Source organism: Tyto alba, unplaced genomic scaffold (assembly GCF_018691265.1).
Source record: "Tyto alba isolate M040663 unplaced genomic scaffold, T.alba_DEE_v4.0 Super-Scaffold_8, whole genome shotgun sequence".
Classification (NCBI taxonomy): Eukaryota; Metazoa; Chordata; class Aves; order Strigiformes; family Tytonidae; genus Tyto; species Tyto alba.
In genome coordinates, this window is record NW_024881329.1 from 22,681,004 (window position 1) to 22,698,532 (window position 17,529).

At 40.9% G+C, this 17,529-nt stretch overlaps 4 protein-coding genes across 5 annotated transcripts; 2 read left to right on the forward strand and 2 right to left on the reverse strand.

Annotated features, from left to right (window-relative positions):
• Positions 1 to 1,285: 1,285 nt before the first annotated feature.
• LOC104360754 (scale keratin) lies at positions 1,286 to 3,418 on the reverse strand. The gene is made up of 2 exons (XM_033002153.2): positions 3,396 to 3,418; positions 1,286 to 2,104 (listed from the first exon to the last, which is right to left on the reverse strand). Exon 2 carries the CDS (start codon positions 2,080 to 2,082, stop codon positions 1,621 to 1,623), a length of 462 nt encoding a protein of 153 aa, XP_032858044.1. The 5' UTR covers positions 2,083 to 2,104; positions 3,396 to 3,418; the 3' UTR covers positions 1,286 to 1,620.
• A 2,823-nt stretch (positions 3,419 to 6,241) lies between these two features.
• LOC116963996 (scale keratin-like) lies at positions 6,242 to 8,435 on the forward strand. Of its 2 annotated transcripts, none has more exons than XM_033002154.1 (2): positions 6,242 to 6,262; positions 7,567 to 8,435. In XM_033002154.1, exon 2 carries the CDS (start codon positions 7,589 to 7,591, stop codon positions 8,048 to 8,050), a length of 462 nt encoding a protein of 153 aa, XP_032858045.1. In that variant the 5' UTR covers positions 6,242 to 6,262; positions 7,567 to 7,588; the 3' UTR covers positions 8,051 to 8,435. The 2 variants fall into 2 exon arrangements, with proteins under 2 accessions (XP_032858045.1, XP_032858046.1); XM_033002155.1 differs by having other exon boundaries at positions 6,243 to 6,262; positions 7,543 to 8,435.
• A 1,344-nt stretch (positions 8,436 to 9,779) lies between these two features.
• On the reverse strand, positions 9,780 to 11,302 carry LOC104360761 (scale keratin-like). Its single transcript, XM_033002157.2, has 2 exons — positions 11,281 to 11,302; positions 9,780 to 10,678 (listed from the first exon to the last, which is right to left on the reverse strand). Exon 2 carries the CDS (start codon positions 10,655 to 10,657, stop codon positions 10,169 to 10,171), a length of 489 nt encoding a protein of 162 aa, XP_032858048.2. The 5' UTR covers positions 10,658 to 10,678; positions 11,281 to 11,302; the 3' UTR covers positions 9,780 to 10,168.
• A 2,704-nt stretch (positions 11,303 to 14,006) lies between these two features.
• Positions 14,007 to 15,983, forward strand: LOC116963994 (scale keratin-like). The gene is made up of 2 exons (XM_033002152.1): positions 14,007 to 14,042; positions 15,136 to 15,983. Exon 2 carries the CDS (start codon positions 15,157 to 15,159, stop codon positions 15,595 to 15,597), a length of 441 nt encoding a protein of 146 aa, XP_032858043.1. The 5' UTR covers positions 14,007 to 14,042; positions 15,136 to 15,156; the 3' UTR covers positions 15,598 to 15,983.
• Positions 15,984 to 17,529: the final 1,546 nt, after the last annotated feature.

Below are 17,529 nucleotides of genomic sequence, written 5' to 3' on the forward strand. Positions count from 1 at the left end.
CACCATCCGTTGTCATAACCTTGCCAGCCCAGACGCTTAGTTCCTTCCTTCAGGACAGCATAGCGGGATCTTTGTTACCACCTATACTTAAGGGCTCTTTTTGTTATGGGAGCTTTTGTTATGGTAGTCCTTACCACAACAGATTTTCCTACAGATTTGCAGGTCCTGGCAGCAAGTAGAACATCCCTTCTGGCTGTTGTTTTGATACTGGATACCACCGTAGAAGCTGTGGGTCTTGCTGGAAGATCTATTCAATTTACCAGAGTCAACTAAATAAAAACAAATAAAAGGCAGATTTATAGCTGACTTTTTAGGTAATGAGTGCCAAGAAGTGTGCTTTATGCACTGTCCAGTTACGGAGAGTGGAGCTGGGCATGCGCAGCAGCTCTTGCCTTTCTCTCTTCATATTCTGCCTTCAGTTTCTGGTTGGATGTTCTCTGAACATTGTTATGTCATGCTTAGCCATACTTCCTACTGGAGGAAAATAGGTAGCCTGAGGTCTTTTGGCAGCTGAAGCACAAAAAGAAATCTTGTGAGATAAATATCTGCTTGAATCAGGAGATAGTTACATGCTTTACTGATAACTTAAAAGGATACATCACGTATGGTGCAGTATTTTTGTTCAGTTTTAGGCTACCTATATAATATTTACACAAATTCTATTTATATTTAATATATGCATAACTTAAACAGAGTCAAAGAAGTCCCCAAACCAGGAACTCAATCAGATATACTGTGAAATTATGTACGTGGTCCTTATTGTGGGTTTGAAGAAGTGTCATCTGCACACAGACAGAATTTTGGAGAGTGAGACAATTTAATAGCATGGATCTAGGCTAGTCTGTGCTAGAAAAATGCAGAACCTGAAATTCATTTAATATCAGTCACCAAGCTTACATTAAGAGCTGTGGAAGTGTAACTACTTGTATGACATTGGATTAGAAGTCTTCAGTGGAATAATCAAGAGTTTAACTTTCAGAGTGTGAACAGTCACTCATAGTTCAAAGAGTTATCTCACAAACACCCAAGTGGGGAGTCTGGTAAAGTAATGTGTAGAGAAAGCAGCTGTTCATCTATGGCCAGCATGTTGTGACCATGCTGTTGCAATTCAGTGGTGAAACAGGCCTAACAAGAGCTCCTCGCGGAGACTTTCACTATGTGGGCAGGGTTTGCACAATATTATTGCAGCCCGATGTACAACAGGCAGATTTATCCAGAAAAGCTGGAAAATTCAGAGTGGATGAGAGCACAAAACCACAAGACACTTATTTTAGATGATGCAACAGAATTTTAATGAGAACAAAAAGGACAAAAATATGTTGCAGTATTAAGAATATATATCCAAGATGTCAAGAGTCAAATGCAATTTGAATGTTGCTGTTACATGTCTCACTGCATTCAGTCACAAATATGATAAAGTAGAAGATAACAAGGAATTGAACCCATTAAGATGTCAGGAAAGAATTCAAAGGGGAAAAAGGAGAGATGTAGAGCATGCAGAAGGCACTGCAATGAACAGGATTTGTGAGTGCTTGCACAAAGCTGTCACCCATCTGCTCACTGGTGAATCTGCATTTTGTTTTTCACTTGCACGTTATTCAGTGGATTTTCCTGTTGTATTTAGCAGGGCCCGCAGCTGCCACGTCCGTACCTGTTGTACCAGTAGGAGTAAGGGCTGCAATAGCCATAGCCATAGGGTCTACCATAGCCATACAGACCCCCATAGCCCAGGGAGGATCTCCCATAGCCATACAGACCCCCGTAACCAAGAGAGCCTCCATAGCCATACCGACCCCCAAAGCCCAGGGAGCCATAGCCCCCATAGCCATACAGACCCCCATAGCCCAGGGAGCCGTAACCCCCATAGCCCCCAAGGACGGGTGCTCCAGAGGATCCCACAACAGATTCCTGAGGGAAGGAGCTGAGGATGGGGCCAGGGAAGGTGACGACGACTGGGGGCGGCTGGATCACAGTCGTGGAGTCGGGGCACTGACGGACACACGGCTCATTCCCGCTGTCAGCGAGGGGCTGGGGACGGGTGATGCCACCAACAGCAGTGGAGCACAGGTCGTAGCAAGCCATCTCGCAGGGATGGGAAGGTAAGCTGCAACACACACCGATGAGTAAATAAAAGGCACAAATTCACTGGGAAAAATAATGTGATAGACACACAGACTAGAATAGTGGCTTCATTTTTCAGGTCTTGAATGTCCTTCCTTCTCCTCAGTATTTTTCATGAGACATCTATCCCTCTTCTAAATCAGCATTGCCCAGATTTCACACTGAGCAGTCATCTCTTCAATGGTCTTATTCCTAATTTCTTATACTCGATTCCCTTTAATAAGTAGTTCCTTGTTGTATCCCACTGCCAAACACTGCAAAAATATTACACAACACCTTACTTTTCAAATTACTTCCAGTATACTTTGCGGCCCCTCTTACAATGTCTGTGCCTGAAAGGTCATTTCATGTTTGTTTGATGCTAGCAAAACTTGACAACCAGCAAAGCTCATGTGGTAAAGTAGTGGGTAGCTGGAAGAACAACTCTGGCATATTGACTTGTAACGTGCTTCCAGAAGCAATGGTTAAAATTGTGCTGCTGGTATGCTGAACCTGCTATAAACATGGATTTTAAAAGGCATTCCCTGCCCTGAAGTGCTTGCAAAGTAGCTTGATAGTCTCAGGGTGGGCAGAAAGATTATTTGTGTGATTTCCCAGATGGGAAACTGGTACACTCAGATAACTAGGGCTAGGTTTCTACTACAGATAAGTGTGTTGGGATCTGAGATCTTCAGAAAGATTTTCACCAGAAGACCTGATCCAATCTAAAAAAAAGCCAGTGGAAGGACTAGGAATACCAACTGTGAACAACTTTTATCCCCACTACAACCAGTAAAATATCAGATTAGGAGATACTTCTGAAGGTCATCTAGCCCAACTCCCTTCTCAGAGCAAGGACAATGTAAAAGATAGGTTAGGATTTGCTAGTTTCATCTCTGTTTTCCAATACTTCTTAGACAATACTATGTTCTTTCTAGTCAAGCTTGTCCCCTCAACAAATGCATACATATACATAAACATATAGCAAAAACTTACACACAAAATCCTTAAATTTTCCTAGTGATCAGACTAGCCTTCTGTTGATGTTTTGGAAGCTGCTTTGAAGCTCAAATTTGTCTTAACAGGAAACAATAATTTTTGAAAAACCTAGCATTACCATTTTAAACCCGAATACATGGGTGTCTAACACTAAATAAGAAAAATAAATTCATGGCAAAATAATCTGACATTATTATGAATCTTAGAAAATTTATGGATTATTCCAACCTTAATTAAAACTGGCAGAAAAGAGTTACTTGAATTTTAGGAAAGAGATCACACAGAATGGTACTTACCTTTTTCGTGGAGATGAATAAAGCAAGCAAGGTGGAATGAAGAGCCCCGAGTTGGGAGAGCTTTTATACAGTTCTCTAGATCATGGGGATCACCTAAGGTGCAATTTGTGCATATGCATAATTGGGGCAAACCCAAAACTAATATGACACGTAGGTCCTCAAAGTTTTGCTGACTATTTGTTTATTTGTTAGTTCGAAGTCTCGTGAAATATGATAGGTGCATTTCATCACAGAAGCCTCTTTCATCTCAAAAGGTTACGTGTCATATTCATTCCTGTTATCATTCCATTCACATCCTTGGCGTTACAACAAGAATTATACTAATGCTCTTCCTTAACATCTCCATTATTAATGGCAAATCCCAGCTGCTCACTGCATGGCTGTGGTCATCTGATGTGCACACATCTTTCCATTAAATCCAGGCTGTAAGATATCTGCAGATAAAATGGAGTTCATTAGAGAAACTTTGGGGGATCGTCATTTCTATCTTTATATTTTGGACTCTGAGCTACTTAATGTAAGACCAACTCTGGACCCAAAGGAAGCCACAGAAAACAACCTGTAGGCCTTAAATGGTTTTCTATTGTTTGACTTTTGTTCTTGAACACAATGTTGGCCTCATTTGATGAACAAAGGACTTGGGGAAATAGCTCTTGCTTTCTTTGTTGTGTATTCATCTGTGAATTACTCTCCCTCACCTTTTCTCAAACACTGGCAAGTCCTTTTGACCATTTTAAGAAGAAGGCAGAGATAAACACCTTTTTAAACTGCTCAGATTTTTCTAACAGGCCTCTCACTCTATTTCAACCCAGGTTGGAGTCTAGAGGCAGACTAATACACACCCTTTCTCTTCTCGAGATTACAAAACACTTTCTTTGTGAAGCATTTGTGACCCATACTTCCCAATTTTATGTCTCCTGATATAAAGCCTTCAGGGATACATTTTTAGGTCCATCTTTAGATCAGGCAATATTGAAGATTACTGAGATTAAATCAGATGAAATATGACTGGTGTCAACTTGCTAAAGCTATCTGGAGATACGTCATGTTATACAGAGAAATCATTTACACGGATAAAGGCTGATCATTGACAGAATTACAACATCTGAAGAAAATAATTAAATCCCCCATTTCTGCAGTCTGATGTGCAACTGAAAATGATAAATCCCCCATTTCTGCAGTCTGATGTGCAACTAAAAATGATAAAGATATCCTGATTGTATATCTTATGAAATGCTGTATTTTATTTAAAAATTTCTATTTAATTCCATGCTTCTCTGCTGAAAAAACATGAAGATGCATAAATCCACAGTATTCAGCCATGATCTGATTATACCAAGGACACAGATACCTTGACTTACATATTTTAATGTGATGTCATTCCATAATTGCTAGGCACATAAATCCAGGTACATGCCTTTAATCTAATTGTAAGAAGGCATTCTCAAACCATTAGTGGATAGTTTGCGGCATTTGAAAAGACTTGTTCCCTGGAAGCTTGAAAATATTATTGTCCAAAAAAACTTCTAGCCACCTCAAAGGCTGAGAAACCAACCTCAAAATTTAGAGGTAATCTATGGCATAGAGTCTGCAGTATGATAATAACACATCTGTAAACAAGGGAAGAACCAGGCTTTGTTTTGCATGGTGCATTCCAAGTTCATAATTGTTCCTTGTTCACAGAAACTGCCAGCTCAGTCCTGTTCTGGACTTATGGCTTGCAGCAAGAACAGTGTATTACAGGAGGTCATGAATTCCTGCGAATCAAAGTCAATGATTCAAAGCACTTATGTTATATTTAAATATTTGCACCAGAAGATCCATTTGTATTGAAAAAGTGTAGATTTCCTCAGGCCTATTAAATATTCTCAACTACCATCTTTGTACTGACAACATCAAACCAACAATACCTGGAAAAAATCTCTTTGGGATCTCCAATCTTTTTGTAGCTTTAGTTAACTTCAGAAACTCATTCCTTGTTCACCTCAAAAAATAAAAATAAGCCTTAGGAAGATAAAGGCTTCCTCTCCATCTCCTATGTGAAGTTCTGCAGACTTAGCCTCACACATTTTTGTAAAAGAGTACAACTCTTCAAGTGACTGATTGATAGAGAAACTGATTCAGCTCATATCTGCACAAAAAGAATTCCTAGCACTCCAAAATAAAGGTTTTCTCCATTTTTTTCTGCTCAAGGTTAAATTTAATTTCCACATAAGCCCTGTTTAGAGGCTGAAGCACACACTGCAGGTCCCTGGAGTTGCTGCTGCTCTTCTGAGCTGAATTGTGGCTATTACAGTCATTGTCAAATACTACTGTAAAACATCATTGACTCCCAAGGGTGCTGTGTCCCCCAGCTGTAGGTGGGGAAGATAAACATGCAGAAACTAACCCCAACCTTCCTGCAAGCCACATTGACAGTCTTTAACTTCTGTCCTGACAGGTTGTAATGTGAATTATATGTACTTAAACAAAAATCCTGTCCATGACAGCAGTTTGTAATCCTGATAAACCAATGAGACACTCTCCAGGTGTTAAATTAATACAAGAGGAGGTGGTTTAATAATTTCTGTTGTAATTTCAAGGAAGTGACTGGAATAATGCCAGGTATTAATTTTCCCCAAGTCATCACAAAATGAAATAATTCTCTATAATCTGAAGTAATGTTTAGGTCCTTGTTACAAACAAATCTGACAGGACTTGTAAACTCCAATAACTAATACAACAATTTCATGACCTCGACAGGTTACACATGTTTGAAATTGGGGCAGGTATCTGCTGTTGATCTTGTACCTCCAGCTGCTCTGGTATAAAAGCTCTTCTCTCTCATTGCTCTTCCAAACACTTCCCTTGACTTCTTAGTGACTTGGGTAAGTCTGATTCTTCTCTGTTGCTATCAGTGTATCTTTCTATTGTTGATTTCAACTTCATTTGATGTCCACCATCGATATTGTTGAGTGTGTCTGCATTGCCTTGTGACAGAGATACTAATGCTGGTGCTGGGGTGGCAGATAACACCTATTTGGTGCGTGGGACCCTGTGGAGTTCTTAGTGTCAGAAACCATGGGACCCTGAAGATACTGGATGATGCTCTTAGTCATCTGGTTTAGTTTTAGATAGTCCTGTGAGGAGCAGGGAGTTGGACTCGATGGTCTTTATGGGTCTCTTCCAACTTAAGATATTCTATGATTCTTACCTTAATGCATTTAACCTATTCCAGAGTTTGCATATGACATTCAATGTTTAATAAGGGCATCACTGCTGCAGTTGTTCATGCAACCTGAGATGAACAAGCGATACATCTGAGAAGGTTGTGAGTGGTGCCCCAGTACAGTGAATCTTCTGGCTGTCCTTTACTTTCTTGCTTTCATATTCTTCCTAAGAACCCTGCTAAGGACTTGCAGGACATGGTGAACAGAGAAAAGTAAAATCATCATTGGAGAAAATAATTAAGTTTAGAGGGGAAAATATAGGTTCAGGTCTTGGGCTTACCAAGAAGTCCTGGTTTGTCCTGGGAATGATAATTTGAAATGACTTTTTTGAAAGACATTAGGGACTAAAATGTTATTTATATTGAAATTGTCCAGGTTGTATCCATACACTGTCTGCATGGGTGGGAACTGGGATAATAATGCTGCCATCAGTCCTTTATTTTCTTGTCATATGGCTTTCTGAGCAATCTGGGCACTGACAATCCTATAATCTGTTGTTCCTACAACTCTCAGCAAAATTGGAATGAGTGGGAAGAAGAAGCTACTGTAATTAAGTTATGTATAAACTACATCTCATGTAAACCTGCTGAACCCAAATCCAAGTTTTCCTACTGACTCATCAAATGACCTTGGACAAAGTCACTTTGGTCTCTCTGCTTTTGCTTCTTAGTTTTCTGTTTAACGTGTAGAGATAGATGTAAGTTCTTTGCAGGATATTTGTGAGGGACAACACTTTCAGAGTTAGGCATAACATTTCCCATGTGCTTTTACATCTGTAGACATCTTCTAGAGAACTTTCAAAAATCTGCATTTTGAAAATAGAGGATTATGACTGCAAAGTGGGAAATCAACGTATTTACTCAAAATCCTGTACTTGACTCATTATTTTAATGTATAATGTAAACTGTTGAATTTCAAAGTATTTGTCTTCTATTTAGTTCACTCATCGGTGTGTGTTGCAGCTTACCTTCCCATCCCTGCGAGATGGCTTGCTACGACCTGTGCTCCACTGCTGTTGGTGGCATCACCCGTCCCCAGCCCCTCGCTGACAGCGGGAATGAGCCGTGTGTCCGTCAGTGCCCCGACTCCACGACTGTGATTCAGCCGCCCCCAGTCGTCGTCACCTTCCCTGGCCCCATCCTCAGCTCCTTCCCTCAGGAATCTGTTGTGGGATCCTCTGGAGCACCCGTCCTTGGGGGCTATGGGGGTTACGGCTCCCTGGGCTATGGGGGTCTGTATGGCTATGGGGGCTATGGCTCCCTGGGCTTTGGGGGTCGGTATGGCTATGGAGGCTCTCTTGGTTACGGGGGTCTGTATGGCTATGGGGGATCCTCCCTGGGCTATGGGGGTCTGTATGGCTATGGTAGACCCTATGGCTATGGCTATTGCAGCCCTTACTCCTACTGGTACAACAGGTATGGACGTGGCAGCTGCGGGCCCTGCTAAACCCTGTGGAAATATCCCCTGCGTAAGGAATAACCAGGAACTGAGAGATACAACCTTGATCCCCTGCAGTGGTCCCCAAGGAGATGTTGTGAACTCCTGATCACTGTCACCCCACTGCAGTGGATCTGGGATTACACAGCATGTCCGTAATTTCTTCACCCTCTACTCATTGTCTTTTGGGCTTTTTTTTCCATCTATGTGTATAACGGGCGGGATAAAACAATTCATTAATATTCTTATTAAAAGTCACTTCACTGTCCAACTGAAGAAGAATAATTATGCAAAGAATTGCCTGCACTCTGCATATTCCTGATATTCTGCAATGTTTTTCTTGGAATGTTTATTGCTCATTAAAGTGATTCTACTCTGCATCAAACAAATCAACTTCTAGTTTTAATTTCTTCTGCTATGGATATACACCTATCCTCTCTGTAAATGGGGAAAACTCACATTCTTACGTAGGATGAGGCTCAGGCTTCAAAAATACAGCTGAAATAGCCCAGCTATCAGTGAAGTCAGTCCTCCATTATTGCACTCAGTGGACATATATGGGAGCAGGAATGCTCCCTCCCCAGCTGGCCACGGTTACAATAATAACATTATGTTTAGAAATAAACCATGCTAAATGTCCATTCCTTAATGAGCCACTTGAATGTCTTTGCTGATCACAGCAGGAGCAGAGCCAGTGGCTCAGCTGAGGCTGGATTCAAAGCAGATTATGGGGAAAAGGGTGGCAGATGAGGCCCTCAGGTGGGAGTGATCCTCCTGAGTCAGAAGGGATTTAGGGAGGTGGGGAGAGAGTGGTGAAGGGTGTTGACATGGAGCTGCTGAGAAGGAGAGGTTTGGAGGAGCAGTGACAAAGAAAGGAGCTCTTCAGAGGTGGGTAGACTAACTAGTAGGCGTTTTAGATCAGGAATATCACAGGAGAGGCTGAAGAGCTGCTGAAAATGGAGGTTACTGTTCTGAGGACTTCCCATGCAGAAGGAATTGGAATAATGTGACAATGTTTAGGATATGTATATGGGGTTATGACATTCCCTACCTTTAAGGCTTTCTGGGCACTGTAAGTCTGTTGTATATGCTCCAGCTGTTCTTGCTGACATAGATGAATTAGTCCTTTAGGTAGCTGCATGGAGTAGCTGTTTTTATGTCAAAAAACATACAACACCTTAAATTTTAAGATTATACAGACCATTACCCACACTTCAGATTTAAAAGTTCTATTGTATGACCTAGAAAACTTTATTTCTTTAAGGATTTGACAGAAAATTAATTTAACTTGCTGCAGAGACTAATACTGAGGACAGAGTTTAACTATTTGAGTAAGAACCTGAAATTCAAAGAGACAAATCAGAGACTGACTTGGAAGAAATTCTTACTGAAGTCTAATCTTTTTAGGAAAGAGTTTAAAACTAGTAAGCTACTCTTTAATTTCTCTACCACTATTAATCTGTAACCAGTGGATGTACAACCATGAAGCCAAAATCTTCAAAACTGTCAGGAGTCTTTGTATGAAAGATGGGAAGGGAAGACAGTAGTTCATTCTGTGCTGATGGCTTTGCACCGCTTTTATACATTTGAAATCCCTGATTTTGGGGGCAGAAGATTCACCTACATAGTTTAGACTGTTACTGACAGCTGCACAGTTTAGACTTTTCCTAAGGCAAATAACAAGGGTAAAAACATGAGAAAAGAACACCAGAACATGGCAACTTTGATGCAATAAGTTTTTAATGGTAGTGAGAAAGGAATACATTTTCCAAGTCTCCAAGAAGTATGAAACTGTTCTCCAGTCAGGGATACATTCGCATATGATTGATTTTTTTTTTTTTTTTTTTTTTTTTTCCTCCTTCCTGAGTCTTAACTGTTAATTTGAACAAACAGGAATTGTTTTGAACAACTTTGTTACAAGTTTAGCCCAGGCAATACGGAAATGTGACAGGCGAAAGATTAAGGCATAAACTGAAAGTAGAAGCGAAGAAGAGAAGTTCAGAAGGGGCTGAAGTAGTACAGCTCTGTGGTCTTGGAACACTGCAGTGGAGGTCCAGACCTCTTTAGCTGTGGAACAATCACATCTCATTTATCAGTTATACCTCACTTGGGATATTTCTGTAGGATTTAGCAGGGCCCGCAGCTGCCACGGCTGTACCTGCTGTACCGATAAGAGTAAGGGCTGCAATAGCCATAGCTGTAGGGTCTACCATAGCCATAGAGACCTCTGTAACCCAAGGAGGAACCCCCATATCCATACAGACCCCCATAGCCCAGGGAGGATCCCCCATAGCCATACAGACCCCCAAAGCCCAGGGAGCCATAGCCCCCATAGCCATACAAGCCCCCGTAGCCAAGGGAGCCGGAGCCCCTATAGCCCAGGGAGCCGTAACCCCCATAGCCCCCAAGGACGGGTGCTCCAGAGGATCCCACAACAGATTCCTGAGGGAAGGAGCTGAGGATGGGGCCGGGGAAGGTGACGACGACTGGGGGCGGCTGGATCACAGTCGTGGAGTCGGGGCACTGACGGACACACGGCTCATTCCCGCTGTCAGCGAGGGGCTGGGGACGGGTGATGCCACCAACAGCAGTGGAGCACAGGTCGTAGCAAGCCATCTCGCAGGGATGGAAGTCTGTCTGTAAAACATTGTTATTTATGTTCACGTTAAAGAAATATGAAAAATTAGGTTGTGATGATGCAGTCCAACAGGTTATCAATAATAAATCTGGAAAGTAAACATATTTCCTATTAATATTCTTCCTAGCACTATAATCTGGAGGTTAGTTTTGACTTTAGTTTGAAAAATTAATGTACTTTTCAATTGTATCTTTGATACTTCCAGATGAGCTAATTTTGATGTTACATTACTATTAGTTGATGGTTTCTACTTAATAAGTTTGATCTTTCCTCTTATAAACTCAGTGGAATTCTGATAAATGCAGCCATATACAGCCATGTATACAAACTATTCTTCGTCTCCTAAAATAGTCAAGGAATTCTTTGAAGAGCTAAAATGTTACAAGTTTGGGATTCAAAACTGCTTGATATATCCTTCTTCTGGAGCCTATCTTTACAGGGCCTGGTAACAAATGAGAAACCAAACATTATTTCCAGCAGCAAATAATCTACAGATCACTGACAGCCTGACAGTAACTGAAGAGGACTTGGTCTTAAGTTAAAATCTAGAGTTCTTGACAGCAAGTTAAGTTTAGTGAAGTCTGAGAGAAATCTGACTTACCCAATTCACAAAGGCGAGTAAGGTGAGAGAAGTGGATAGAAAGACTTAATGCAGAGAGCTTTTATACAGTTCCGTCAGTTGCCTGGAGGACATTCGGCAACCTATGGGTGAGTTCATAATTAGGTACCAACCCCAAATTGTAGGACACGTAGTTCCTCAAAGTGCTGAAATTGTTTTTGCTTATTGGTTGTGCATTGCAGGCGCTTCAAACCCACGTATAGCGTGACATGAACACTCCACCACAGACCTCTCCATTATCTCCAGGCTTTATATGTGGAATTATTTTTTATTATTCCATTGCTCTATTTAGCATTAGGGGAGGAAGTAAGATGAATTAAATTGTTTAATAGTCTTGCATAATTAGGATGACAGGAAGATAGTAATTTCTTTTGTCCAGTTACAGGTCTTTTAGTGTAAACAACAGATAAAATGGAATTTCTTTTAGGATGACAAATGTAGGCTGGAGACAAATAACAAGGGTAAAAGCTTTCTTTCTGCAGGCTTAGCACTTCTACCTCCAGATACTCAACACAAGGCAAACACAACAATCAGGAGCATCTTTTAATGGCTTTTGGACGGTTCTTTACTAGTTGTCTTTCAGTACTGGGAACAGAGAAATGTTTCAGCTGGAAGTCACAAGTCTATGGAAATTGATTTTGCTGAGTTCTTTCATAAAGATTTGCTTTCCTTTATAATTTATCATGTTTTTTCCTACTGTTATGTGTTGGAGAGATATACCTAGGGACATAGGACTAAGAAGCAAGTAAATCGGGCAGTAAGATATGATTACTGAAAGGGATTCTAGCCCTGACACAATGAAGACAGACCCCATTGTACCCTGGGTTTTTTTTTTTTGGTTAATAGTTCAGTTAAACAGATTTCTATTTCTGGACTAATGTGCATTTTAATGAAAAATAAGGTAGATTTTATTTTTAAAGTCAAGGGAAGATCCGAAAAGTGTTATAAACCACGAACTGATTACGGGAAAAACCCAAGTGACCTTATTTTACCTATTTTAATGTGATAATCCCTCATAATATTGGGGTGTATGCATCCAGGCATACTTTTCATCTAATTATGACAGAGTATGTACAAGCTAGTAATGGGTGTTCACAAAGTATTTGAAAATCCCTTGGAATGTTCTTGTAAAACTCTGAGATGGCTTTTCTTTCAGTATTACAGCTCAGGAAATCTCCATATGCATCTACCGATGTGGAAAACCTCATAATATAGAGATAATATGTAGTTTGAATATAATCAAGTTGATGATTATGATAATGACATAGTATTGTAATAATGGCATAAACAAAGAAAGAAACCTCAGCAAAAGCCAGCATTTGCCTTTCCCAGTAGATTCTCACCTCATAATTGCTCTCCATTGAAAGATGCCATCAATGATAGGGTTAGCTACAAGGTCAGTTGTAGACCAGGATCAAGGACTCCAGAGGAGCAAATTAGAAATTAAAGTAAACTTCAGGAAAATAAACCATCTCAACTTTGTGAATCAAACTGAGCTGAAAGTTTTGAGTAACCCTGACTGCTTATTCCAGATATTCACTGGCAATCAGTCCACTTTATGTCACTTTGATGACATTTTACATATTTTCATGTCTAAAAGGTTGCTTTTATCTGTTGGATATGCAAGTGGAATAATTGCTGCAGAAATCATTTAACACCTATGAATGGTCTTTGATTTAAGCAGGAGGTCTCAGAATAAGCCTGTTCAATGAAGCTGCAGACAGGCCAGAAGAAGGGCAGAGATAAAACGTAGAAGGTGAACAAATAGGACACCAGTAAGAATTTCATATTCTGGGATGTATCCATTGAGTTGATAATGCTATTAGACCGTGGCTTACTCTGTTAAAATCTTACTTCACAATTCTCTTCTTCCTTTCAGAAAGCAAAGGCTCTTTTTCTAATACAGTTAAATTTGGGGTTTCTTCTGTGTACCTTCTGCAGAAACACCCATCCATCTCAGTAAATCACAAATTTATATATTAATTCAATGTACACTTCAATTATTTTGAGCTTTCAATCCTGAGCATTAAAAATATAAATATCTCTCAGAACTAAATTGAGATTTAAGCTGTAGTTTGAGGGTCAGACAAAACCTTAGACTGTTTTGGCTGTTTGGGAATGCTCACAGCTTAATTTAACTTAGAGAGTACTGAGAATCCTCCATGGATTCCAATATGAATTGTATCACATGTCAGAAATAAACCTAAACACAAAAAATATTGCCAGCCTTCCTGAGGATTTAACAACAGACTGTATTTTATCTTTAAGAAGAGAGAAAACTTACATAGAAAACTTAGAAAGAAACACCTCACAGCTGGTTATTTCTGATAAATGTCTGATCATCACTGTCATATAAGACATCAGAAGAAGAATATCTAGGTATAAGCAGCTTACTACATGGTGCAACTCCAAAGAGAATAGAAAACTGATATTAACTTCATGAATCATGTTTTAGGATGAAAGATGCATTAATTTCACCCATCACTCCTTTAGATGAAAGAATCTTGTGTGATGTAATGTGTGTATTATGTTACATGATAATTGAAATCAAGTAATAAACAAAAACAACGAAAAAATTTCATCACTTTGCAGAGCTATCAATACAAAAAATGTGCTGTGTCAACTAATTAGATTCATGTTCATGAAACCAGCTTCTCATCCCTCAGGCAGTCTGAACTGTATAAAAGCTCTCTCTGCTCAGGGTTCTTCCAATCTCTTCTCTTCACTTGTTCACAGCAAATTGGGTAAGTCTGAATCTGCTTTTTACAACTATTGGAGTAGCTCTTTGCTATACAGTTTAATCTAGGATGGTCTCTTCCAATTAGAAGTAATGTATAAAATTTAGGTGAAAAGATAAAGCCTACAAAAATTATTAAAAATGTTATGGACAGCTGTTCTCTGCATTCAGCTGTTCTCTGTATTTTGATTTCAAAGCAAAGTTTCCTGATGTGGCAGAAAATTACATTCCTTATTAAGTTACTTCTAGCAGCTGAAGAAATGATGTGACTAGTTCAACTTGCGTTCCTCTTCTCTATTCATATGGGTAACTGAAAATTATTTGAAAACGTTTAAATCTTCATGGTTTATAGGGAAATGCTGAACTTAGAGGCAAACCTTCCATTATCTCCAGTTTATTCTATTACAGATAACTCAAAGTGCTTTTACATTAATTCAAGATAAATGGGCATGAATTTTACCAGAGATCAGCCACTGGCTTAGAGTAGGACAGAGAGGAATTGAGAGATGTTGAAAATGCTCTGTAAGAAATCTATTTAATTAAGAGAAAGAGGGGTCATGGAGGGAATTTAAGGAGCTGACTGGTGAAGTGTTAGGTTTTTCATGTTAATGGGGGCAAGTCATTTGGGGTGAGACTTCTAAAATTGTTCAGAGCCCAGAGTGAAAACACTGTGGTGTTAAGCTAGTCATAAATATCTCAATGCCCTGATTCAGTGTTTGGAAATTGTGGGCCATAATCATTGCAATTCCCTTGTAATGTTCTCATCAAACAAGTTACTGAGCAAATCTGAATAGACAATGATTTATAATCCCTGTTCTGACAAGGCTCAGCACAAAGGAGATCAGTGGGAATGAAGAGTTAGTCATGAAATCATGCTTAACAACACACTCCATTCTTGGAATCCCAGTCCCTGCTGATCCACTGACTCACCAAAGCATCTGAGAAAATAACTTTGCTGCTCTGCTTCAATTTTAACTTCTAATAGACATAGGTAAATTGGTGTACTTCAAAACACTCTTGTCTGAGGAAAGACAGCAAACTCCATAGCACATTTATGTATGTAAATAATGTCTTGTACTTGGTAAAATTCACTCTTGTAGATTGATCACCATCCCTGCCAGATGGCTTGCTACGACCTGTGCTCCACTGCTGTTGGTGGCATCACCCGTCCCCAGCCCCTTGCTGACAGCGGGAATGAGCCGTGTGTCCGTCAGTGCCCCGACTCCACGACTGTGATCCAGCCGCCCCCAGTCGTCGTCACCTTCCCCGGCCCCATCCTCAGCTCCTTCCCTCAGGAATCTGTTGTGGGATCCTCTGGAGCACCCGTCCTTGGGGGCTATGGGGGTTACGGCTCCCTGGGCTATAGGGGCTCCGGCTCCCTTGGCTACGGGGGCTTGTATGGCTATGGGGGCTATGGCTCCCTGGGCTTTGGGGGTCTGTATGGATATGGGGGTTCCTCTCTGGGTTACAGGGGTCTGTATGGCTATGGTAGATCCTATGGTTCTGGCTCTTGCAGCCCATACTTCTACAGGTACAGCCATGGCAACTGTGGGCCCTGCTAAATCCCACAGAAATATCCCTTGACCAAAGAATGACTGGCAAATGAACGATACAATCTTGATCCTCATCTGAGCTTCTGAGTAAGGGGCAGATCGTCCAAGACTTCCACTTAATACAGTGGAGTCAGAACAGCTCCATAAATTACACTTCTCATTTCCTTCTTCATTTGTTTCATCTCCTCTTTCTTGCCTCTGTCAGTGGCCAAATGTATAACTCCACCATCATCCCAGAAAACACATGCTTCTCTCTGAAACCACCACTGCCTGGGAGAAGCCTGACGGAACAGCTCTCTTGAAGCGCGCAGGCACAATATGCCTGCCCCTGCCTTAGGTGTCTTCCTCAAGCGGGAGTTTTTCTGCTCTTGCAATAAAAAAAATCTTGCATCCCACATCTGCTTCCCTGTTTTTCATTTCAAGGAGCAGCCTGGGCTGCAGGGTTCTGTAGTCCCTCCAGCCAGGCCAGGGCTGTCTCCCAGCCCCAGCAGAGCCAGGCTGAGCTGCCTTTGTGGAGAGCCCTCAGCCTGGGCAGCTCTGGCCACACACGATCCTGCTGTGAAGAAACTTAACTGCCCAGTCTTTCATTGCTACTGAGCTCAAATTATCTCCCCTAGATGAATTATTTTAGTTGTCAGACTTCCAGTAGTTAGTCCATTTTTTTTTTTTCCCCCACTAGTTAATTTAGTGCTGTGATTCCTTTTAATTTTGCATCTTTCTATATGATGTATTAATCATCAAACTGTGTTCAAAGACAAAATAAAAAAAATGTGGCCTGAAGTTCTGTCAAATCATACTCTGAAGAGAAACAATAGGAGGAAGGTAAACAGTGGAAGCCATTTTTAAGATAGGCATCTGATGAGTAAAGATCAAGCAATACCTCTTCTTTTTTTGTTAATCACTGCTATGATAACAGTTGCCTCAGGGAAGTTCTGTGTGAGTCTAAGTCAGCTGAGTGAAGTAAAAAGAATATGAACTAATGCATTACAGAGGATTTACCTATTATTTCAGTGAGACGCTTTCAAAGAGAAGCTCCGTATATGAATGTACGATTTGTTGATCTCAACCCTCTGTCAGTGTAATGGACTAGTAAGTCTGATTTTAATAGGTAATTTCAGTGTTCCCTGCCCAAATGTAACTATGTCAGATGACTGTGTGATGTACTACTACTCAGTAGTTGCAAGTTGAAATGAAAATTAATCTATGGTACTCACAAATCTTGTTTTTAGTTTAAGAAAATACTATTTTATTTTTACTAATTAACAAATACTTATTGTGAATATTTTGATCAGAAAAAGTCCCTCACCGATATGTTCTCTTTTCTCTGCCTGCCTTATCCTCCCTGTCCGAACACTGCCTGACCTCGTGGCCCTGGGCTTTTTGGGAAAGGTGTAAAGAGGGTCTGGGGAGGGACTGGAGCTTGCAGGACCCAAGTGAGAGCCCAGGCCCTGCTGCAAGAGTGGCTGGGATGTGTGAAGAGCCTGGGCAGGTGAGGTAGAGAAGAAAGGCTCCTGCCTTTTGGGTACAAGGAGACAGCATTCTCTCTGCTGCTGCTCTCCATCCTCACATGATTTGAGGCAAGGACACTGCTGCCATGAATTCCCAGGAGCTTGGCAACCAACTTCCTGGCTTGTGCCACACCAGCCCTGCACTTGCTTAGCTCAGGTACCTCTTTTGTGCTGAGCAAAGCTCTCTTCCCTCCCAGCTTGTTCAGCCTAGGGCAGTTCCTGGGACAGCTTTTCAAAACATGGATGCCTGGTTTCCTCCCTGTTTCTCTTCTGCTCAACACCAGGCTCCTTGTTTGAATGCACAGCCTCTAAGAGGTATTTCAGTGTAAATCCTACACGATCACAGCTGAACACCTGAGCTCTGACTGCCAACTTTTCCACAGATTCTCTGAACAAGGCAGTGTCAGGCAGGTAGCAGCTGGCACCCAATTAG